We start from the raw sequence: 24,814 nt of genomic DNA, 5'->3' as shown, positions 1-24,814 counted from the left end.
AGACATTGCCCAGTGTTCCCTGGACTAGGGGATCAGCACGTGATAAGTGGGAACGACAGACACGTCTTAAACACTGAAAGTCCTAATTGCTGGATGAGTCTGGCCTCAGTTTTTCCATCAGTAAACAAGAAACAATGATCCTTCCTTTCTTACGAGGTCGTTGGGAGGGTCTAGGGAGCAGAGACGGAGGTAGGAGAGGCCTTTGCAAGTCACAAAGAGCCACACACAGGCTGGACACCCCATCACCGTCCCGGCCCCGCTGGTCTGCTGGAGGGTGGCTCGTGCCTTGGGAAGAAGGACCTGGCCCGAATTCTGGATGTTGCTCTGAGCATGTCTGTAGGTTCGTAAGGACAGGACAGGAGGACAGGGTCTGTTTCTGCTCAGGTGGACCACAATACTTGGCAAACAGCAGGTGCTCAATAAATGGTGGATGAAGAATCGAGCAGTCACAACACTGAAACTTAAAGCTCAGGACAAGAAGATGTGCCGGAGGGAAGGACCTAGACGCCCTGCCACCTGGGCCCGCCCTTTCCTGGCCAGCCAGACACCACTTCCTGTCTGCAGAAACGAGACATGCCCTCTGAACTCCCATTTCCTGAGCCCCTCTCCCCACTCCAGGGTCTGGGAGGAGGTGGGAGGGGGGAGATACTCACGTTCCTGAAGGAGGGGAGCCTGGCGGATCCCAGCCACCTCCACAGGGCCTGTGAGAAGGCCCCGTGGTCCCTCTCAGCCTGAAGCACGTGGTCTTCCAGGAAGGAGACGTGATGCCCCACCATCTTGACGAAGGCCTGGTGGAGAGAGGGGACACAGTGGGGGTGCCACATCTGCCACCACTGGAGCACATTCCTGGCTCCCTCGGCCCATGGAGACACCAGGCCCTGAATCACAATCGCTGCTACCAGGGGGCTCCTGGATAGGTCAGGCCTCCTTAGCTGGGAGGTCACCTTCAGGAACCCTGACAATAACAGTAACAGCTCCCACTGGTAGCCAGACCTGACCAAGCCTCCACGTGTGTCCTCCCATACTCTCCCCATAGGGACTAGAGTCCTTAGTCTCTGGTTTACAGAGGGAAACCTAGGCTCAGAGAGGTTGAGTCACCTGCCCAAAGTCACACAGCTCTCTCTCTCCACAAGGCCCTTGCACCAGCTCTCTCCATGCTGGCAGCGCCCTTCTCTCTGTCCTTGATGGCATGAATGCTGCTCATCTTTCAGGCCCTGGATGGATGGTCCCCTTCACAGAGAAGCCTTCCCAGACCACCTGATTGACTACAGCCCAAGTCACTGTGGAGCACCCCGTTTCCTGTCTTCTGAGCCTTCCTCACCCTCTGAACTTCTTTCTTGTGTATTTATTCACAGTCGACCTCCCTCTAGCATGTGAGTTCCAGAAGAGAAGGTGCTGAGTCAGTGTTGTTCACAGGCCAAGACCAGAGCCTGGTCAGCTGGAAGGGGCTCCACTGGATGGTGAATGCGTGAATGTAGGCACATGTGAATGAACGCATGCATGCATGCATGAGTGAATCAATGCATCCTTGGCAAAGAGACACTGGATGAACCCAAGATGGCAGCATTGTTGTGCTGTTGCCGCCCTAGGGTTCTGGCAGGGGCAGAGGTGAAAGCCTGAATAAGCCACATGAGGTGTGTGTGTGTGTGTGTAGCGGGGGGGACAAGGGGCCATGGGCTGGAAGCTTCCCCGTGACCAGGGCTCCGGCCCTGGAGCTCGGAGGCCTCGCTCGGGCAGCACATCTGGTTGTAAAACACAGAAGAAAGTCCTGCGGTCCCCTTCCTCCAGCCGACTCTAATTTTACGCTCCCTGCGCTACTACCAGTCTGGTGGGGAGTGGGGCCGCTGAGGAATGTGCACTCACGAGGTCTGACCAGCTTCCAAGATGCCTGCCAGCGGCCCAGCCAGGCCAGGAGAGGCCAAACCTGGGCTGCCCCAGCTTGCAACCAACTGGAAGAGATAAGAGATGGAGAGACACACACGTGCATCCACACAGATGGGGACTCGGGGACAGAAAGAGGGTGACGGCTAAGCGTAGCCACCCTGGGGGACAGGTGTTGGGCATATGGGTGACTTCTGTATATTTATCTCTACAATGAAAATGTATTACTTTTATTATCAGGAGGGAAAGAGGGAAGGAGGGAAAGAAGGAAGGAAAGGGGAAGAGAGGAAGGGCGGGAAGGAAGCCCCACTGTTTTAAAATACATTTGTGAGTTCTGATGCATTTGAACAGCTCTGGCAAAGGTCCCAGCTTCAGAGCAGAGCCCTGTCTGGAAAGAGTGGCACATTCGGCACTGAGCGCAGCCAGGAGCACACCCCTTTGTAATGCCAGCTCTACCACTTCCTAGCTGTGTGACCTTGGTCAAATCACTGCACCTCTCTGTGCCTCAGCTGCTTTCTCTATAAAATGGGACTGATAACAGGACCTTCCTCCTGAGGCTGCTGTGAGGATGAAGTGAGGTCTTACGTATAAAGCACTTAGAGTTCCTGGCTCATAGCAGGTGCTCTAGAAATGTTCGTTTTTTATTATTAAAACTGATAAATGGCCAACTTCTGGCCTGAGAGGTCACCTTGTGGTTCCCAAGCTCCCCCACCCCCACCCCGGCGGGTCACGCGGATCTGAAAGAAGGGTGATCTTGAGCTTCCTGGAAGCCCCTGGGGCCCCGGGGGCAGCTGGACAGAAGGGTGAGCATCCGCCCCACAGAGATTCTGCCTCTCGTAGCCTGTGGGCAACAGCCACCAAAACAGCTTGTCCTCACTAAGCACCTAAATGTGCAGGTGCTGGCCTAGCAATGGACGGCACAGTCCCAATTTACAGAGGAGGAAACTGACTCTAAGAGGATGAGAGAGAGACCCAAGGGGCAGATCTGGGGCCCAGGGGGTCTGGCTGTGGAATCCATCTGTTCCTTTGATGGGTCCTGTTATTCTCAACACAGGGTCCAGGTGCCACAACCTGTACGTCCATGATCAGCCCGTTGCCCATCGCTCCAGCCTCGCCCCTGATCTGGAGCTCTGCACCCATCCACAACGGCTTAAGGGGTCTTGCTCTTTCCAGCCTCTGGGCCTTTGCATCAGCTGTTCCCTCCCCAGGCTGACTCCTCCATCTTTCAGACCTTAGCATAGCGGTTATACCCCCTGGAAGCTGTCTCTGTCCCAGGTCTCGACAGGCACCCCCTCTGCAGGTGCTCACACAGCTGGCCTGTCTCACCCAGCACCCCCCACATGCCATAAGCAGGGGACCAGGAACCTCACCTCAGCTGTGTTCCCAGCGCCCACCTCAGGGCAGCCCAGAGTGAGTGTTCAACGATGTTTGTCAAGTAAATATTGATATGATTTGGGTTCAAGAGCCTCACTGCTGTTACCCCATTTTATAGGGAAATAGAGGCTCAGGATCGGCTGGGAGGCCACACTAAGAAGAGGCAGCGTCACTATCTGAACCCAGGCAGTAGGGCTCTAGCGCAGAGGTTCCCAACCAGAGGCGAGCTGGCAACATCTAGAGACATTTTAGTTGTCGCAGTGGGGTTGGGGTAGGGGGGTGCTACTGGCATCTCGCGGGTGGAGGCCGGGGACGCTGCTAAACATCCTACGACACACAGGACGGCCGCCACCGCAGAGAATCAGGCCTAAAGTGTGCACAGCACTGAGGCTGGAACGCCCTGTACTGGAGCGTGCATTCCTCACCATGAGGCTCTCCTGTCTCTTCAATGGCTTCCTGTTCCTCAGGACAAAGGCCAAAATCCTGACCTTGGACTGCAGGGCCCAGACCACAGGGATCTTGCTGTCCAATTTCCCCAGCTCAACCCTGGTCATGGCCCTGTAATCTGGCCCCCACAGGATCCCTCTGGTGTCCCCATCTCCTTCCTGCCCCAGAGCCAAGATTCTGCCTTGCTCCGAGGCCCCGCCCACACCTCCCACCCACCAAGGCTCCTCCCACTCCTCCTCCAGGGCCTGTGGACTCCACTCCTGCGTCGTTACTTCCCTCCAGAGCACACGCCTCACTCTAAATCACCCTTAGTAACTGTGGCGACAATCACGCCCCCGCTCCTCCAAAGATGTCCATATCCTCATTTCTAGAACCTGTAAATGTATTACCTTACAAGGCAACAGGGACTTTGCAGGTGTGATTAAGGATCTTGAAATGGGGAGAGAATCCTGGCTCATCCAGGTGGGCCCAATGTCATCACAGGGTCCTTATAAGAGGGAAGTGGGGGGTTGGGGGCATCAGGGTAGGAAAGAGGCTGGAAGATGCTGCGTGTAGGCTTTGACGATGGAGGAAGGGGCCACGAGCTGAGAAATGCAGGCAGCCTTGGGAGCTGGAAAAGGCCAGAGCCTCCAGTAGGAACCCTGCTGACACCTCCATTTCAGTCTGTGAGACACATTTTGGACTTCTGACCTCAGGAGCTGTCAGATAATAAATTCAGGGTTTAAGCCACCAATCTGGTAATTTGTTATGGTGGCAACAGAAAACTACTGTGGCAATGCTTTGTAGTCGGGTCTCTCCTGCTGGAATGTGGCCACAGGCTGTATCTGTCTTCGCATTGTGAGGGCTCCACAGTGGCACACAGTTCACTCAATAAACGTTAGTGGACTGAATGCCGAGGAAAGAATTGGGCTTGAGAGCTGGGCTGACCCAAGCAAGGCAAGAACCAGGACTGCAAATCCTCGCTTTCCCCCGCTACCCACCGCCCCGCTTTCAAACGTGTGGAATAAAATTCAAATGAATCAGCTATTCCAAGGGCAAAGTTTTAATTATACTCCTGCCTCATTCTCTGCTGACAAGAATGCTAATTCCTTGCTAACTCCAGTGCCAACTGCCATGGTCCCTTCCTCTGTATCTCAGAGGGGCCCACGTCCCCTCTGCCCAGGCGACTACCATTAATTAAATTGCAAGCTCCTCCCAGCCTCTGAGTCCTTCTCTGTGCAAGATCCCAAGCTGAGGGCCCCAGTTCGTTGAAGAGCTTAGGTTCCAGTGGATGGGAGCTGAAATCCTAGCTTCATGGCATTAGCCACGTGACCCTGGGTAAGTGGCTTACCTCTCCAAGCTTATGCTCCTCCTCTGGGAGATGGGACAGTGAGGGTACCAACTTTGCAAGGCAGCAAAGAGAAGAATGAGAGACCTCGCAGCTTATCCCAGTACCCACACAAATGACAGGTGGCGGAGATAAGTCAGCAGTGAGGCAATAGGGCACGGCGGGGATTGTGGGGAACTTGTGAGCACGCGTCCTGTGAGGACAAGAATGCAGCCCAGGGGCTGGAAATGTTCTGTTTCTTAATGTGGGTCATCTTCACGTGGGGGGTTATATATGTAAAAATGCACTGAGCTGCACACTTAGATGTGTGTGCCTTATGTATATTTATACCTGGAGTAATAAACAAATGAAAGTATTTAAAGAAATGTGGGCTCAGGATTATCAAAGCTTCTGAATTTCCAAAAGCAGCTTAACCTTCAGATTTTTTAATAGAAAGCACCCACATTTTTAAAGGGATACTTTACATAAATTCACACATGTCCCACTTTTTAAATGCCTTGTGAGTGTAGGCCCCCCTTTTGCCACCGACCCCTTCCACTGAGTCCAATGCCTGACACTCTCAGGCCAGGTTAGCAACTTGGCAGAGAGGACGAAAGAGCCAGAACAAGCCCACAGGGTCTCACAAAGAAAGCTCGTTAACCTGGACGCACCTCCAGCTGGTCCACTTTGGCGTAGATGCCACGCATTTCTGTCACCTTGGCCTTAAGGAGCGGGATGTTTTCCTCCAAGATCTGTGAGGTGTCACTCCTGATCTGCAAAGAACAAAACAACCCATCAGGCCCTAGGCCCTGTCACCATCACGTTACCATCACCGGAACCTCCCGCCTGGCTCTGGGGTCAGCCAGTGTCTGCAGAGACCTCGTTGATGACCGAGACACTGAGGGGCATTCTGCCCAGGGACAGGCCCAGGTGCAATCCAGCAATCCAGGGTCCCAAGTGGGGACCAACCCCACTACCTCTCGGGACCCAGACCCACCCAGGTATTATTTACTGAACCCCAAATTGTTTCCCCTCCGAACACCTAACACCATCAGTCCCAAACAAAATATCTTCATTTTCTAAACCACTGAACTGGATCAAATGCAAAGAATCAAAATCTCTAAACCAAAGTCAAGGTGAGTGGAGTTTGCATCTCGCTGGAATTAAAAATACGAATGAGTTAATAACAATCATGAACATTCACAACGTTATCGAAAACAGTACAGCAGGGTGCTTCCTCCGTGTAGACACTGTGCCGAGGCCGTCCCAGGCACCAAGCATCTCATCTAATGTTCAATTTCTTCTGCTTGGAAGGACCCCAAAAAGCGACTAGGAATGTTATGAAGCTACAACTTTCCCTTGATCACTGAAACCGGACATATAAGCTTCCGTTTTCTTTTAGAGCTGAAAGGACCACGCCTGACCCTTCAGTGTGAGAGATTCCATTTCCAAGTTATCATGTCCTCACCTTGCAGAGAGGCAGTATACACACCGCTCAGGTTCTAGGAGCCTCCAAATCCCCTGGGGGAAGCTTGTCAAATGCTGATACCCAGGCCCCTCCAAGCCTGGGCTAGTTTGTCTGGGGTTAGCTGGCAATCTGCGTTTTCAGCCAAGTTCCAAGGCTATGCTGCAGTGGGAATCTGGGAATAGTCAGAGAAACACCAGTGGGCACACTAGGAGCTGGACTTGGGGCCCAGACTGGAGTTTGAATTTAGCTGTACTCGCCAGAAGCTGTGTGACCTTGGGCAAGTCGCCGCACCTCTCTGAGCCCTCTTTTGCTTACCTGGACAGGAAAGCAATTACGGTGGCCCTTGCTTCCGTGCAATGCTGTGAGGATAGGACGTTTAGCAGAGTGTCTGGCATGGTGTGTGCAGGCAGCTGCTGGCATGTTCCTCAACAATCCCTGCCTCCTGGTACCCATGCCCCTTGTGTGATCCCCTCCCCTAGATGGTGGGCTGGACCTAGAGACTTGCTTCTAATGAAAAGGAGTCAGCCAAAATGAGAGATGCCACTCTTGAGACGGGGTTATAGAAGACCGTCCCTGTGTCTTGCTGGCGGTCTCTCCCTCTTGCTGGCTTGCTCCCTCTCTCACTTGCCCTCTCTCCTGGTCACCGGTTTTGATGCAACAAGTGGCCATGTGGCTTGGAACTGAGGGCGACTCCCAGCCAACAGCCCGTGGGGAGCTGAGACCCTCATTTCAATGACCCACAAGAAACGGAGTCCTGCCCAGAACCACTGACTCTGCCTGGTTGTGCTACCACCCCACCTGAGCCCTGAGATGACCATGGCCCTGGCCAATGTCTTGACTGCAGCCTGAGAGAGGCCCTGGGCCACAGGGCCCAGCTAGGCTGCCCCCAGACTCCTGACCCACAGACACAATCAAATAATAAAGATAACTGGGTTTTTTTTGTTTTTATTTTAAAGATTTTATTGGGGAATTGGGGGAGGAGAACAGCGCTCGGGAATCGGGAAAGGGGAACAGACAAGTTGCTGTCCTTTTGTTCTTCAGTCTAGTTGTGGAGGACGTCACTTCACTGGCCCATGTTGGTATTATCATTGCGCTCTTCCCGGGTGAGGCAGTCGCTCGCCGGCCATTGGACGGCCACTCACAACAGCTCACGGCAGCTCACGAAAGCTCATGCCCGCTGCCGGCCAGCCCCACTGTAGCCTACACAGTTGCTGGAAACTCACGGCAGCCAAGCTCCAGGTCAAACTGTTGTTCACCATCTTAGCTGTAGAGGGCGCAGCGTCACTGGCCCCCACGTGGGATCCAAACCAGGGCCCTGCTGCTCAGAGCTGGCGTCCTAAGCCAGCTCTTAACCAACGCACCACTCGGCTGGCCCAATAAAGGTAACTGCTGAAGTCACTACGTTTGGGGTAATCGGTTATGCAGCACTAGATAACTAACGCAGGTGACAACTCAGCATGAATTTTTAATTTTAAAAGTGTTTTTGAAAACTACCTGTGTTTCCTCCTCTTTCTGGCTAAGTATGTGAGACTTCTTGGGGTTCCCCTGGAGTTATGCTCCCACCGCCCTTCAGGGTGCCACCTCCCTCCTTGCTCTTGGTTTCTTGGAAGCCACCCCATAGCCCTGAATGTCTAAAACCACACTCCTCCCCCGCTCCCCATCTCTGGTAACAGCACTGCCATCTCCCCGCACCCCTGGCTCCAAGCCCTCTGTCCTCAGGTACCCCCCTTTCCCCTGCCCTGACCCCATGGTGTTGAAGAGAGTCCTGAGAGGGCGGCTTCTGGCTCAGGCTGCCTGGCTTCAATCTCTGCCCTGACCTCCCTACCTCAGTTTCCTCATCTGTAAAATGGGGATTATACTAGTGCGTCCCTCAAAAGAATGCTTTGGGGGTTAAGCGAGATCATCTACGTATGTGGCCTACAGATACACTTGATTTGGCTCACAAAGTAGTTTTGTTTTTAAATTTGATTTAATTCCCAACTTTAAAATTCAAATGGGGCTTCTAGGAGGAATGGCCGATTCTAGGGCTGGGGCAGGGAAAATGCAAGAGCCTGGAGTATCCTGTGATACCAGAAAGTAAGGAAGTTCTTTAAAAAACTAAAGGATGGGAGCATGTCCAAGGAACACAGGAGTTAACCCGAAAGAGCCAATGGCCAAATCTGGAACAATTTGAACAAAATAAATAATGTAATGCTGGATTATAAGCCAAAGTATAAAATAAAACCGCACAAGTCTCCTAGGAACAAATGATTGAACAGGCTATGGAGTGGGGGCCGTGGTAACGTTACCATGGAGAAACGACCAAAACCGCATCCCAGTGACGGCCGTGGGTGTCACGTGTCACCTGATATGATGTGATGAGAAGGCACCTCACCTCTGTGGCATTCTCTCCAGAAACCCGTAAGCCCCGTCTAACCACACACACAATAACCACCAGGCAAACCTAAACTGAGGAACCTTCTACAAAATACCTGACAAATATTCCTCCAAATAGCCAAAGTCGGGAAAAGCCTGAAACGGTCACAGGCTGCAGGAGACTAAGGAGACGTGACACCTGAATGCAATGTGGTACCTCAGATTGGGTCCTGGGACAGAAAGAGGACATTAATGGGAAACGGGTGAAACCAACATCAAGTGTGGAGTTTCGTGGGCGGCAACGTACCAGTGTTGGGTTCTTAGCTTTGACCAAGGTACGTGGTGACCTAAGAAGGTAACCAAGGGGGAAACTGGATGAAACGCTATGGGAAGTCTTGGTGCTACCTCTGCAGCTTTCTCGTAAATCTAAATGATTCCACAGTAAAACACATAAATATGGCTTAAAAGTATTAAAGTGATTAAGTCTGGACTTACAACTTCTCTGAAAAGCCAGCAGCCTTGGCAGCACTGGGCCTGTGGCTCCCCAGGCCCCAAAGCTGGGCTGAGCAGCAGCTGTCCCCTCCAGATGGGACATGAACGCTAGTTTTCCACAGTCACCACCCCTCCCTAATACCTCACCTCATCTTCTTGACTCCCGCAGGCACCTGCATTTGCTACCATGACAGGGGAAAAGTCCTCAATGTCCCCTTGTTTTCCCAAGGCCACACTGCTAGTGAGAACCCATGTCTCAACAAGGGTAAACTCAGCAGAAATCACCAGGATGCAAAAAAGGAGAGAACTCGTGGCAAGGCCCACACAGAGTGGATCAAATGCAATCTTTTCTTTCCGCTAATTTCTAAATAAACAAATTGGTGGGGCAAGGAGGGAAAATTGGGAGGGATTGGTTTTAGCAACCTACAGGAGACACAGGGACGCCGTAGAGAGATTTATGGGCACTGCCCCGCCCTACCTAAATCTGAAGGGACTAGAGAAACAGGGTCTGTGGGCCGAGCGAGGAGGCCCTCTCTGAAGAGGCTTCTCTGCTAGCTGAAATCGTAGGTGGTAGGGAACTAGGTACTCCTGCCCAGAAGGCAGGCTACAGATGTGGGGTCGTGGGGGGGAGAGTAGGCAGTAACCTTTGGGGTCCAAAAACCCCCCAAACCTTTCCCTTGGTCCTCCCATGGGATGGGAACCATAAGGAGAAAATGAGGGTATTTAATGTAGGCTGAGTCAATACGGGCATGACACCAACACCCCCTGAGTGGTCACCACGTGACAATGCTGTGAAGAGGAAGTATTTTATCTTCAATCTTATTTTATGGGTGATGAAACTGAGAAAAACTCAGAAAAACTACATGAGCTGGCCCAAGGTCATACAGCTACCAAGTGGGACATGTGGGTTCCAATCCAGGTTGGTCTGAGGCCACCCCTCAGCACCAGAGGTCTGCAGACATGTTCTATCGGGCCCATGCAGAGCCAGCCTGCATCATGTCTAAAAAACATACACACAAAAGCACAACCAAGTTAGGTGCCAAGATCTAAAATTAACGATATCCCCCCTAGAGACCCAGATGTCTGGTTCCTTGTGAAAAATCAGACACCTTGTCACATGGAGCCCACGTTCCACGTGGCAACCATCAACTAGACTGGGGTGACAGTGGCCCCCCTTGTTTAACCACAGTCCCCACCACTCCCTAGAGTATCCCCAACATGGCGTCCGTGGACACCCCCTGCACTTTTCTTACTATAAGGGAGTCAAAGGAAAGCAACACATTTCTTTTCTCACACCTGACCCACTACACACCACCATGTCACAGGCATCTGAGAACACGCGTTTTGTACGTTACTGAGAAGAGCAAACAGACATCAGGGAGGGATCCGTGCTTTCTGAGCCCCTGCCAGGACAAAACGCCCAGCCAGGTTTATTGGCCTGGGCCCCTGGCCGACCCTTCCTCAGCCCGTTCTCCCCGCCCTTCCCAAGCTGTTCTCTGGAGCCCAGAAGTCTGAGCCGTGGATGTGGGTGGGGGTTATCACGGAGCAAAGATGGCTGTCAAGGATGATTCAGGGCCCCCAGGAAGGAGAGCCAAATGCACTTGACCCAAGAACTCACACCAATGCCAAATGCAACTGCTGGGCTGAGGCCAACAGGAAATTCTCTCCACTTATGTGAGCAAAGTAAGAGTCTGCTGCCTGCGAGAAGGTGGGCCTGAGGCCACCGGGGTGTCAGAGGGCCCGGACAAGCTGCCCAAACCCCAGAGGGCACTGAAGGGGAAGGCCTTCCGAATCCAGCTTCTGTGGATAGCCACGTCAGTGGCACCACCCTCTGCTGCTTGGACGCTGATGAAGATAACGTCAGTAGCTACCTTGTATGGGTCACTCAGTACATAGCAGGCACCGTGCTAAGCAATTGTTTGTGAGTGTAAGTGACATATAGAAAAGTGCCAGGCCTTACGTGGACCGCTTGATGAATTTGTACATGTGTTTACATCCACCCAGACCAATGTACAGAGCACCCCACCACCCCATAAGCTCCCTCATGCCTCTTCCCAGGCACAACACCCCCCCATAGCTAACCTCTCTCTTGACGTCCATCACCTTGGATTAGTTCTGCCTACTTTTGAACTTCATATTGAGGGAGCCGTGTCGAATATATTCTTGTGTCTGGCTTCTTTCACGAACCATCATGTTGGTAAAATCATTTTGTAGTTGTGCACATAGTTCATTCTTTTCCATGGCTGTGTATGATGAATAAACAATTTGTTCACCTGTTTCTACTGCTGGTGGGCTTTTGGGGTTCTTTCCCGTTTGGGAAAGAACAAAGCTGCTCTGAACATGTGCATATGAGTCTTTGTGGGCACTTGTTTTCATTTCTCTTGAGTAACTATCTAGGATTAGGGTTGGTGGGATCTAAGGTAAGTATGTGTTTGACTTTATAAGAGATCGCCAAACTATTTTCCAAGGTGTCTGTCCCTTTTTGCATTTCCACCAGCAAACGAATGAGAGGTCCAGTTGCTCCACATCCTTGTCCACACTTGCTATTGTCCGTTCTTTTCATTTTGAACGACACTCCTGACTCATCTATTCCCCACGGTAGCTCTTTGGCGACCAATACCATTGGTAGTGGCTTAAAGATGGGCACACGTTCTTTATGCTCCTACCATGAAGAGGCGGGGTCTATGTCCTTTCTCCTGGGATAAGGGTCGGCTAAGTGATGGCTTTGACCGGAAAAAATATGTCAGAAGTGACATTGTGTCCATTTCCATATGCAAGCCTCCAGAGACTGGCATTGCCTGCTTCTTTCTGTTGAAATGCTCGCTCTGGGGGGCCAGATCGCCATACTATGAGGCACCCCCAACCTAGCCACGCAGAGAGGAGGCATGCCAACCACCCTCCCAACCCAGGCATCGGACAAGTGACAGAAGGAGCCACCTTGTCCATGCCCACCCAGCAGGTGCCACAGGGCTCAGACAAGCCACCTTCTCTGTGCCCTGCGCTGGCCCACATCATAAATGTGCTGTTGTTTTACGCCACTAAGTTTTGGGGTAGTTTGATGCAGCAACAGATAATCAGAACCATTCTGTCCATTTTACAGAGAAGAAAATAAAGGTACAGAGAAACGACGTGCTGTGCCCAAGGCCTAACAGTGGCGAAGAGTCAGAGCTTGAAATGGAAGCAACTGGCATTATATCTAAGGTCAAACCAGGTGGTAGGCACAGTGTAGTGAATTCCAGTCACAGAAAGTGATCGAGGACAGGCCAGCAGAGAAGTTAATGCCTCAGACGGAAGCTGGGTTCTCACTTCTAATAGCTTGATTTTATCAGAAATGAAGTGGCTTCTCTCAGGCCTCTAACTTGATCAGTTTTTCCCAAAGCCATGCCAGGGACCCGGGACAGGGGTCCATGATAGGATATCATCTGCTTCAAAGAGGGCCCCACCCAGCTCTAGTGTGGATCAAAAAAGCATAGGAGGCCCCCAGCTGCAGCTGATAGCTGGACACCTCCCTCTGTGCTATGAAGCCCACGATACCTGGGCTTAGATCACCAGGGAAGCTAAGCATCAACTGTTGGGGCCCAGAGGACCCCCTCGTTTAAACAGCATCAGCACAGAGCATCAATGTAGGGGCTACAAATTCAAAATGCCTCCCGGGGCCACAAAAGCAGTGTACCAGGCACAGTCTGTCAGTGTAGACACACGCATTTGCATATAAACATACTGAAACGATCTTTGCTTCCACTGGAAGTGTACTCTCTTCCATTTCTTGAAACATGGGGCCCTCATGGCCTGGTTTTATTTGCCTTGTTTCAGCAGGGCCCAAAGTACAGAGAAATGGACTCTACCATAAAACACACAAGCACATGATGGAGGTACCTGGCAGGTGGTTGTGGAGTCCAGGAGGCATGCATGGGCGCAGTGGGGACGGTGGCAGCCTGGACAGTACACGTGCTGTCCACAGGGGGTGGCCATCATGCAGCTCTGACTGATATTGGCCAGGTGGGGACAAGCACCCAAGGATGGGGAGCAGACCTGTGTTTTTCTAAGAGAAGCCAGAAATCCAGGTGTTTTTTTATATATGACATAGTACAAAGGTCAGCAGTCAGTTCCCTTTTGTCCCCCAGAAACACTCAACAGAGCTGCAGGCAGGACTGGGCCTGTGGGTCACCTGTGTATGACCTCAGTATTAAAATTTTTGCATAACTGCTTTGAGTTCAGAGAGAACCTTCTCAATGCTGCCTGCAGTCCTGGGCCTCCTGGATACACAAACACTGACTTCCCCCCATAGGAAGACTTGGAGGTTTTCAAGGCAAGGGTGGCCTGGGCCCTTCTCCACCTGTCTAAGATGACTCCCACCCCAAACTCTCCTCCTGGTGGACAGCAGATCTCCATGCACACGAGGATGATGGGTTAGGACTTGACAACAAAATGTCCCGGGATCACCAGGCCACGCCATCTTTCAAACCCACCGTCTGCCTCCGGGTCCTCACCGTCCAGGCCCTGCTTGGCATTCCATGCTCACAGGCCAGTCCCTCTGCCTGGATGCCCGCCCTTCCCAGCAGCTGAATTCTTTCTGTTCCTCCTTCAACCCCCAAATTAATCACCACCTGTTCTGCGAAGCCTTCCCAGGCAGAATTTAACGCCTCTGCGCTTCAATTTTTTTTTTTAAAGCAAGTAAGGCTTAGGATTATGTGCCCAGTTGCTTCTAGAAGTCCCTCCCATATCCTCCTTGCTCCTTCCCTCTGTCCCTTTTCAAAAACCTCTGCAGCCTCCCTTTCTACCTGAATACACCATCATGACAGCACTTCAACCCTGGGTGACAGTGACTGGTACACAAATCAGCCTCCCCCAACAGACTGGGGGTTCAGGGTGGACAACAGGACCAAATCAGAGAAGATGCCCAATGTTTAGTGACAAAGAAAGGACTCTCCGGGCCGTTCAAAGTCTGTCTGGTTACCCAGCGCCTACCTGGAACCCCGTCTGAACTAAGAAATTGGCTCTCAAGAGAAAAACGCACAAAGGTCCTCGTGGGAATGGTTCTGCCTTGTTCGCTGCTGTGTCCCCGAGGCTGGTACAAGGTAGGTCTGTTGAATGAACGGGGATGACATGGCGCCCATCACATTGGGTTGCTTCAAGGGGAAATGTGATGATACAGGAAACACGCTTTGTATGGTGCCTGGCACAAAGTAGATGTTCGCGAAACATCTGGGGCTGCTATTACCGTTAATCCCTTGGGCTCTTGCAAACACCTCTCCAGACTTGCTTCTCAGGGGCACAAATCTATACCACTGGGCCCAGCCAGGCTTTCCCCGCTCCACAACACGGAGCTTTCCCCCTTTGGCCTTTCAGGCAGAAGCCTCCAACCCTGGCTGCTGGGAAGTTCCCTTTAATAAGCTTGGCAACTTACAGAAAAGTCTGTCATTGCTCCTTGGGGCCTCACACCTGGCTGGAAGCAATCCTGGGGACACAGGGATCTAGAGGAGATTTCTAGAGAATTTGGAGGAAGATCTTGTGTTCTGGGCCTAAGGCACCATCTTTTATATTCATCCCCACCCAGCCAAGGGGATTTGATCAACCCCCTCCCAAAAAAATAAAAATAAAACCAACCAACCCACCAACCAGGGTAAGAGGCAAAAGCAGAGAAAGCAAAAAGATTCAGGAAGGAACCCAGTGCCCAACCCCGCCACGGGCTACGGCCTGGGCGAGAGGCCCCTCCTAGGCCTCGCAGGCCTGCAGCCATTTCCTGGCTGTCTCCATGTTTGCCTGGTGAACTGCGCAGAGCTAAGGCAAGTTAAATATAGTCTTAGCATCCCCGCTGAACGGCTCCCTGCATCGGTGCCCGAGAGTGCCACCTGGTGGCCCACGCCTGGCTCCTCTGTGGAATAAAAACCATCTCAAGGGGAAGGACGTGGTCAAGATGGCCGCCTCAGGAAGCCTTGGTGTTGAGAGTGCGAAGGAGGGTGTGTGAGAGAGAGTGCGTGTGAGCGACCGCTGGCTGCTGCCCCGCTCCTTCTGGTTGCTAACTCACCACCAAAATGGCTTCCCCAGAAAACTCCAAGAAGGGCCTGGAGTCTGGCCTGGATCTGAAGCCACACCTCCCAGGCAGGCACTCACCATGTCAGTCAGGCTGCAAAACTCTTCCAGCCTGAGGAGCATCCCCTCGATGGTCTCCTCCACCTCCTTCGCCTGGAAAGAGACAATATCCTGGAGATTAGCGAGTGGTTTCCAGGGAGACAAACGCCCTTCATTTTTCTTTTTTTTTTAAAGCAAACTAAATCTTAGGATTATCTGCCCAGTTCCCTCTAGAGACCTCCTTTCCCTTTTCAAAACCTCTCGTAGCCTCATTTGAAAGAGCAAGAAGCTGGCAGCAATCTTGATACCTGTGGACAGAGGACTGGTTAAAGCCACCATGGACCATCAGTCTATGCAGCTTTCAAAAGAAATGAGATAAATAAAAACCAACAGGAAATGACCAAGCTACCTTTATCATCCCTGTTGTTCAGATGAGGAAACTGAGGCTCAGAGAGGTGAGGTAACCTGCTCAACGTCACACAGCTAGCCAGTGATGGGGCCAGGATTCGCACGTAGGTTTGAGTCCACGGCCTCAAAGCCTGCTCTTATAAACAGAGAAATGGCTCCTACAAAACACCATGGAGAGGAAACACAAGTTGTAGAAGATGTAGAATGTAGAATATAAACCTATCCTTGTAACAACACCAAAATATGTGCGTGGTCAACAGACAAAGGCCTGAAATGACATGTACCAACCTGCTAATAGTTAGGGGATATACTTAGACTGAAATATTATTTGTTGTTTATCTGAAATTCACATTTAACGGGGCGTCCTCTAGTTTCTCTGGAAACCCTATTCAGGGTGCTTACTTGGCCCTGGGGAGTAGGGATTGGGGGATGGGGCCTGACAAGGGAGACTTGAACGTTTTTATGTTATTTGAAGGGTCCAAAACTCAAAAGTTATCAGGGCCAGGCAGTATCACAAACGAGGGAGGCAGGCCACCCGGGCCTGTGGTGACCTGAAAGTGCTTGCCCAGTTCTGGGGCAACCAGCCACTAGCAGCCATCAGGAAACAGGCTGAGAATGCCAGGTCCTTCCATTCTTCAAGAGAAGCCAGAAATTATAATTTTATGGGAAATGTCCCAATTTTTAAACCATGGCACAAATTCAAAAAAAATTTTTTTGTTTTAACACTCCATGGGCCAAGCACAACATGAATGTGCAAGAGTCTGCCAGTTTACAATCACTGCTTCAATCACTTGTGTAAAAAATAAGTTTGAACCTTTTCCCGCCTCAAGTATGTATAATTTTCATGGCTTATAAAATACCTGTCTTTCTTCTTCTTTTTTTTAATTACCAGGCATCTAGGAAGAAACTTCACCTAGACCATGAACCACTTTCTCTGGCTTACCAGGCCAACTCGTTCTGCTCCAGGCAGGCAACACCAGGCATTTCTGGTCAGATCTGGTGCCCGCCCCCCACACCTGAAGGCTCCCCTCACCACCCACTTGTCCCCAGAGAAATGTTTATACAGTGCCAGAGGTGCTGCTTGCAGCCCAAGCCATCACTACCGCAACAAAGTAAATGACTGCGAGTGCGCGCGCGCACGCGCGCGCGCGCACACACACACACACACACACACACACACACACACACACACACAATCTTTCCGGCTGGGGTATAAATAGTACCCAGTGGCAATTTTAAACTCTGGGACCTTCATCTCACAGCTGGGACTATTTCTGTGCCTGAACGGGGGAGGATTGACAGGGGAAGGCGACCTCAGGGGAGGGAGGACTGGGAACCACACAGGAAGCTCCCCTCAGCCCCCAAAAGTAAAATTGTGGCAAAAATAATGTCCCTGAGGCACTAAAGGCAGAAAGAAGGAGCCGAGAGGCCACTGAGGTGGGAAAGGGTTGGTTGTCCCTCCTGATGTGGAGGAAAGCAAGAGATGAGAGGGGTACGGCGCGGGAGACCCCCTTCCAGACCTCGGGTGCAGATTACCCAGACCCCACCCCAGCGGGATGGGCTGCCTCCGCCCCAAGATGTGCCTGAAGCTCTATACTCGTAGGAAGCAAATCTGAACCTTCTCCAGCATGTGCATAAAGAAAGTTAGTCAGTCCTGGGTTCATATCCCGTCTTCTCTTTTGCCAGCCATGTGACCTTAACCCAAGGGCTTAACTTCTGCACTCTGGTTGGTTCCCCTGTGACAGGAATCGCCATTAGGAGGTCCTGTTAGGGAGTTAACAGGACATAATAAATGTGGCTAAATCATTTAATAAAGTGCTGACACACAGTAGATGCATAAAAAGTGGTTGCTTTCTGTGTCGCTCTCACTGGATCATAGAAACAATGGCAAATCACTATATATGGATTATCTCATTTGATTCTCAGAACTCTGTCCAGTAGGTACTGTAATTTCCCCCCTTTTTATGGACTGAGAAGGACCAGAGAGCTTAAGTCACTTGCTCAAGGTCACACAGCTCACAAATACCAAAGCCAGATTTGACCCTGGGCACTCTGACTCCAGAACTGAAGTTTGCAATCACCAAGATGCTCTTTCGGGAGGAGGAATGCTCTTTGTTCAGCCATGGCCTCCTCCACCCCTGCCCCACTTCCTGGTACCTAGGGCAGAGCCCCAAGGCAGGAGAAAGCAAAGAAAGCATTGGCTGACCGTCTGGTCAGCTAAGGGAGGAACAAACCCCAAGACATTCCCCATCGACTGGAAGGAGCTCAGGGTTAGCTGCCCCACCATGCTCACAAACCATTCATGGGACAATTTTCTCTCCAGATAATCCCCTAAGTGGCCTTAGAAACCAGAGTCCTGCAGGCTGCAGCCCACACACCTTTTCAACCAGCCCATAATCAAAATGAATGCCCTCGCCGTCCTTTGTAACTCCCTGGGCACAAATTGTCCCGTTCCGAGGGCAAGGAAGCAAATAGCTCAGTTTAAGTGACATTCAGGGCATGACCGGTGGACATTTCTTTTTAACACGTGTGAATCATGGCATTCACCCTCTCTTTCCACATCCCTCCTTCTCCTAAAATGCCAATCCAAGCTTCCCAGGGGCATGGCAGAAAACCGAAAAGGGGCTGACCGCTGCCCACCAAGGGACTGGCGCTAGAAAATACAAAACGACCCTCCAGCTACGGTCTTCTCCAACTCAACACATGGAACCTCCACTGTCCAGTTGCTCAGGCCAGATACTTGGCGCATCTTTGAGTTGTCTTTCTTTCTCACCCTCACCCCATCCAATCTGTTTGTAAATCCTCTCAGTTCTGCTTTCAAAATGTATTTCAAGCCTAACCACTTCTCTCCACCTCCCTCGCCATCATCCCGGTGCAAAGCACCATCCTCTCTTGCTGGGACCATTGCAGTAGCCTGCTCACTGGTCCCCCGCTTCCTCTTTTGCTCCCCTTCAATCTATTCCTCTGAAAGATCCTGTTAAAACCAAGGCCCTCCTCAGCTCAAAAGTGTCCACTGTACCCCTAGCATGGCTACAACCACAAAAATGGAAAATGACAAGTGCTGGTGAGGACATGCGGCAACAGGAACCCCCATACACTGCTGGTGGGAGTGAAAGTACACAGCTGCTGTGGGAACCACATAGGTTAAACATAGAGTTAGCCTCTGACCCTATAATACATACAAAAGAATCGAAAACCTATGTTCTTTTTAAATTTTTTTTAAAGTGGCAGAAAAGGAGTTTATTAGGAGGAAAAAAATACATTTCAAAGAAGCAGGAGAAAAAGTACACTCCAAAGAGTTTGGAGCGGGCCGAGCAAAGGAAGCTCAAAAGGCCGAAAACCTATGTTCTTAACAAAAACTTGTATGTTACTCATAATAACCAAAAAAGTTAGAATAACTCAATGTCCATCAAGTGAAGAATGGACACACAAAATGTGGTCTATCCATACAATGGAATATTATTTGGCCATAAAAAGGAATGACGTCCTGGCACATGCTCCAACATGGATGAACCTTGAAAACATGCTGAGTGAAAGAAGCCAGGCACAAAAATCACGCAGTACAAGATTCCTTTGACGTGAATGTCCAGAAGAGGCAAATCCACACAGACAGCAAGTATATTAGTGGTTGGCTCTCCCCAAGGGATGGGAGCGGGATTTGGGGGTGGGGGAAAATCGGGAATAACTGCTAACAGTCATGGAGTTTCATTTTTGAGTGATGGAAATGTTCTGGAATTAGGTCATGGTGATGCTTGTACAACACAGTGAATGTACTAAAAACCACGCAATTGCATACTTTACAACAGCCAATTTTATGTTGCATGAACCACATCTTGATTTTTTTTTAAATCACCTCCTGTTCTTCACTTCACTCAGTAATGCCACATAAAGGCCTCCCAGCCCTATGCCATCTGGACCCTCCACCTCCTCTCCAAGCTCATCATCTACTGCTCACTCCCCACCAACAACACCGCCATGTCCTCACCCCAGGGCCTTTGCACCTGCTGTTCCCTTTACTGGTAAAGCTCATCCCACACTTCCTTTGCTCAACTGTGTCTCCCCAGAGATGCCTTCTCTGAGACCTTGCAGCAACCCCACCACTCCGTCCTGCCCCAATTTATTTGTCTCTTTAGTTCTATCACCAGCAAACATACTATGTATTTTACTTGTTGCTTCTCATCTTCTGCCACCAGAATGAAAGCTCCTTTGTACTCCCAAGGCCGAGAACAATGCCTGGCACATAGTAGGTGCTTGTGTTCCTAAAGATGGCCCTCCAGCTCCCTCCTCTCCTGCATGCCTTTGTGCGATATGACTTTGCCACTTTGCCCATGAGGAGGTGGGGTCCATTCTTCCCCACCCCTAAATCTGGCTGGGCCCATGATTTGTTTTGACTAACAGAATGTGGCAGAAGCAATGCTATGTGACTTCCGGGTCTAAGCCTTGAGAGACTTTGCAGCATCTGATGCACCCTCTTGGAAGACAACGGCCATGCGAACAAGTCCAGGCAACTGTGCTGGACAGGCCACGTGGAGGGGGACAGATATGCCCCAGCCGACAGGACCAACTGCCCGACATATGAGTGAGGCCACACTGGACCCCCCCAGTGCAGCCAAGCCTCTGGCTGAATGCAGCCCCGTGCATATGCCCAGCCAACACCATGGGGGCAGAAGGACCGCTCGGATGAGCCCCCCCGCCAGCCTGCAAAACCATTCACCATAAAATGGTAACTGTTTTCAGCCTCTAAGGTTTGGGGTAGTTGGTTACCTGGCAATTGGTAACCAATGCAGTGCTCAGTGAATATTCACTGCAGGAAAGAAAGGAAGGAGGGAGGGAGGAAGGGAAGAAACATGAGCACGGGAAGGGGGAGAAGAAATGTGCTCTCCTAGACGGCTGTGTGGGCTACACCTCTGCCCATCTCCGTGCCTCAGTTTCCCCATTCAAAAATGGGGGGAAAACAATCCTCAGATTGCCTCTGTCTCAAGAGAAAAACTGAGGAAGATCAACTAAGTTATTTCTGAGTTCTTTTTTTTTTTAATTTTTATTGGGTAACAGTCTATTTTTTCAGGACCCATCAGCTCCAAGTCAAGTCACTGTCCTTCAATCTTAGTTGTGGAGGGCACAGCTCAGCTCCAAGTCCAGTTGCCATTTTCAATCTAGTTGCGGGGGGTGCAGCCCACCATCCCATGTGGGAATCGAACTGGCAACTTTGTTGTTCACAGCACACGCTCTAACCAACTGAGCCACTGGCAGTCCCTTCTCTGGGTTACTCTTGATGAGATGCTATACCCATAAGAGACATGATTATAGCTTGGACCCTACTAAGGTCTCCAAACTCAAAAGGACACAGAAGCCAGCAGAAAATGAATACAGGAAAGTGGGCCATGCTTAAGAAGACGTTTTCTGCACACTGCTTATTTTCTGTTTTCCACTTTTTTTTTAAAAAGATTTTTATTGGGGAATTGGGGGATGGGAACAGCGCTGGGGAACTGGGGGAAGGGGAACAGACAAGCCGCTGTCGTTTTTGTTCTTCAGTCTAGTTGTGGAGGACGCTGCCCCACTGGCCCAAGTTGGCATCATTGTGCTCTTCCCGGGTGAGGCGGATCAGTCGCCGGCCTCTGGACGGCTGCTCACTGCAGCCGCTGGCCGCTCACGCTGGCTGCTGGCTACACACGGTAGCCCATGGCAATCCACTGCACCAGGGTCTGCAGCCCACGCCGTCGCCAGCGACCCACGGCAGCCCAGCTCCAGGTTGAGCTGCCGTTCAGCATCTTAGCTGTGGAGGGCAGTGTCACTGGCCCTCATATGTGGCATCCGAACCATGGCCCTCTGGCGTCCCAAGCCAGCTCTTAACCATCACGCCACTTGGCCGGCCCTGTTTCCCACTTTTAACAGAGACTTTTTACTTTTCTCTAAGAGACACAGCAGCAAAAAAAAGAAAGAAAAGAAAAGAAAAGAAAAATTAAAAGAAACACAGCAGTACAAGCATGATACTTGGGCCCTGGGCAGTGAGACAACAGGGAGGGGTGGGGACTGTGGCAAACAGGAGGTCTGTTTCCCCATCTAAAGAGGGCGGCCGCTACTTGTGTCCAGTGGATGGTTCCAGGGGGAAATGTGCCAAACCTGTTTTGATCAAGACAAATGGTGATCCAGAAATGTATGCAAACTCTCCCAATTCAAAAGTGTTCAAAACTAACCCAATAATTAAAAAAAAAAACACCACAATGGCTAAACAACCCTGTCTGTGGACTGAATGGGGCCTTGAATGTCTGGCCTATTGGTGTCTTTTAAAACACAAACATATATGAAATGTCCAAAATAGGCAAATCTATAGACACAGAAAGTAGACTAGTGGAGGGCTTGGGGGAGTGATAGCTAAGGGGAAGAGGGTTTCTTCCCAGGGTGATGAAAATGTTCTAAAATTGATTGTGGTTGATGGTTGTGCAACTCTGAATATACAAAGAGCCATTCAATTGTAAATTTAAATGGGTGAACTGTGTGGTATGTGAATTATATCACACTGATGCTGTACACCTGTACACACACACACACACAGACACACACACACATACACACGGGAGACTTCTAAAACCACAAGGTCCTCAGCCCAGGCCAGAAGCAGGGCCACTGAAGACCTGCGCCTTTTGTTGCCATATTCTTAGAGAGGCCAGACATTTGGATCTTTATGTGACACCCCCACGTGTTAGAAGTTGGCAACTACTTAGCGTTTTTAAAATCAGATCACTGAGCCAGCCAGAGGACATCCATTTGCAGCCACATGCAGTTCCAGGGGGGCTTTGTGGCGTTTGGGCAACACCAACTTCTGCGCCTGCCCCTGCCCCAGGCTTCCTCCAGCCAGGCTGGGCCGTGAGTACATGATGGGGATGAAAACGAAATGGGCCCAACCACCGAGGGGCCTGCTAACACACAGGGCAGGTAATCAGGGATGTCACCGCTTCCCTGAAAGCACTCATGGTGGCCCCTTCAGATGACAGCAAAAGTAAAGGTCTTTTCAATGTCCAACGTCGGTGTTGACCCTTCTACCAGAGTGACGGGAGGCAGAAAAAGCCGCCTCAGCCCTGCACGCAGGGTGATAGGGCTGAAATGCTCGTAGAAAACCCTGGGAGCTGGGGTAAGCCACGAATGAAGGGGTTCTCCAAAGGGCCTTAGGTTGGAATTGTCAACCAGGAGGGACCTGGCACGTTAGATGATAATCCACATCCCCAAAGGGGGGCACAGAACGCCTTCCTCCCAGGCCCCAAAGCGGGGTGAACAAGAGTTCCTATCACCCTTGACCATGAAGTTTGAGAGTCCAGAAAGGGCTGACCACTCACCCTGACCCTGACTTCTAAGAAGGTTAATTTGGTAGCAGCGGCCAAAAGTTAAAATGCAAGTAGCCTTGGACTCAGCAATTCCCCCACTAGGCATTCCATCCCACAGGCATGGCTGTACGAAGGCAAAACGATATAACCACAGAGACGCTCACTGCAAAGACTTTGTGACAGCAAAAGACTCCATGTAACCTCAATACCTAAATTATAATTCAGGCAGGCAATAAAATAATTGGGCAGCTCTCTGTGCACTCATACGGGAAGATCTCCAAGACATACTGAGTGAAAGAGCACGATGCAAAAGGGGGAGGTGACGGGTGGGAGGGGAAGTGCCTGTAGAGCCTGCCCCCAGAAGGGGAAACAGACCTGCACAGCCGTGGCCTCTGCAGAGAGCAGCAGGGGCTGAAGATCCAGGCGAGGAGGGGCTCACCCATCCCTCTCTGGGTTCTTGGGATTTTGTAGCACACGCATACCATTTTTTATTCTTAAAGAAAAAATCATTAAAAAAAGCAAAACCAACTCCAATTTTAGAAGCACCCACAGGCCAAAGTTCTGCCATACTTGCATCAAGGAATAAGTTCTGATCCCTCAAGAGAACCAGCGGCTCATTTGGACCAGGCATTCAGCAGCTGTGTTTTGCAAATGAAAAACTGGAATCTGTGGTTGGTCTTGGGTACGCAGGTCAGAAAGTTAACGGACTTTCCAGGCCTACAGGAGGCCCGTGCTGGTGAGTGAAAACGCGTGATCTTTAGCACAAGTGAAGGGCTGACTTCGCCCACTGACACACACTGTGTCAGTCACCCCCCACTTGCTTCCCACTTGCTCTGACTGAGAGCCCTAAGGACGAAAGTGCCCCTCCCGCACTCTCACCTCCCAGCACAGGGTCAGCACCTAGTACCTGCTCAATAAACATCTGTAGAGTGAATACATGAATAATCCTCAGACCTCTTACTGTGGGCCAGACCCTGTGCCATGCATTTCTCATGGATTATCTCACCCAACCCACGGCCACTGTAGGAGATGAGACAAGTCAGGGAGAGGCACTGAGCCCAGGCCCGAGATCTGAACCCCGGTGTGTGGCTCCAGGGCCCACATCCTCCCACCACTCAGCCCCACCTGACCAGGGGCAGGAGGGTTGGAGGTCCACACATCTGTAAAGGATGCCTCTTCCAATGATATATAGAGTCACTCAGTACCGGGCGCTGTGGACACGGCAGCAGGCAGGACAGACGGGGTCCCTGCCCTCATGGGGCTGCCGCTGGAAGTGGGGCACTCACAGAAGTGGGGTAGCTCCCACTTCCACTGGTAAGAGCTGTGATCTCAGGCAGGTCAGGCCAGGGTGACCCCAATCGGGTTGGTCGTCAGAATCACTGGGAGGGTCTTTACAAACCCAGATCCCCAGGCCTGGGTCTCCCTCGTACGTGTCCCCACAATCAGTTTTCCATCAGCAGCCACAGTGAATTTCCAAAAGACTAATCAGACTAAGTCACTCCAGGCTTAAAGCCCTGCTGGAGAGCTGTGAGGGTCTCAGTGCCCAGGCAGCACCCACACCAGTGAAATCAGAGCATCCAGGGGTGGGAACCAGGCATCAGTATTTTTTTTTTTTAAGATCCCCAGATGACTCCAACATTGGCAAAGTTTGGGAACCATGCCTTACATCAGTACATTCAAACTTGGCTATAC

At 51.1% G+C, this 24,814-nt stretch overlaps 1 protein-coding gene across 1 annotated transcript in view; it reads right to left on the bottom strand.

The window, feature by feature from the left end:
• The window catches only part of BCAS4 (breast carcinoma amplified sequence 4), a 59,663-nt gene that overhangs the window by 24,807 nt on the left and 10,042 nt on the right, over window positions 1-24,814 (bottom strand). Inside the window, exons 3-5 of the mRNA XM_019640920.1 lie at window positions 15,438-15,509; window positions 5,680-5,781; window positions 654-788 (exon numbers count right to left, since the gene is read on the bottom strand). Coding sequence (XP_019496465.1) covers window positions 654-788; window positions 5,680-5,781; window positions 15,438-15,509 — 309 coding nt within the window. The remainder of the gene's footprint in view (window positions 1-653; window positions 789-5,679; window positions 5,782-15,437; window positions 15,510-24,814) is intronic.

Source organism: Hipposideros armiger, unplaced genomic scaffold (assembly GCF_001890085.2).
Source record: "Hipposideros armiger isolate ML-2016 unplaced genomic scaffold, ASM189008v1 scaffold_54, whole genome shotgun sequence".
NCBI classification, from domain to species: domain Eukaryota; kingdom Metazoa; phylum Chordata; class Mammalia; order Chiroptera; family Hipposideridae; genus Hipposideros; species Hipposideros armiger.
Note: the sequence above shows the minus strand (reverse complement) of the source record. Positions and strands in the feature narration are given on the sequence as shown.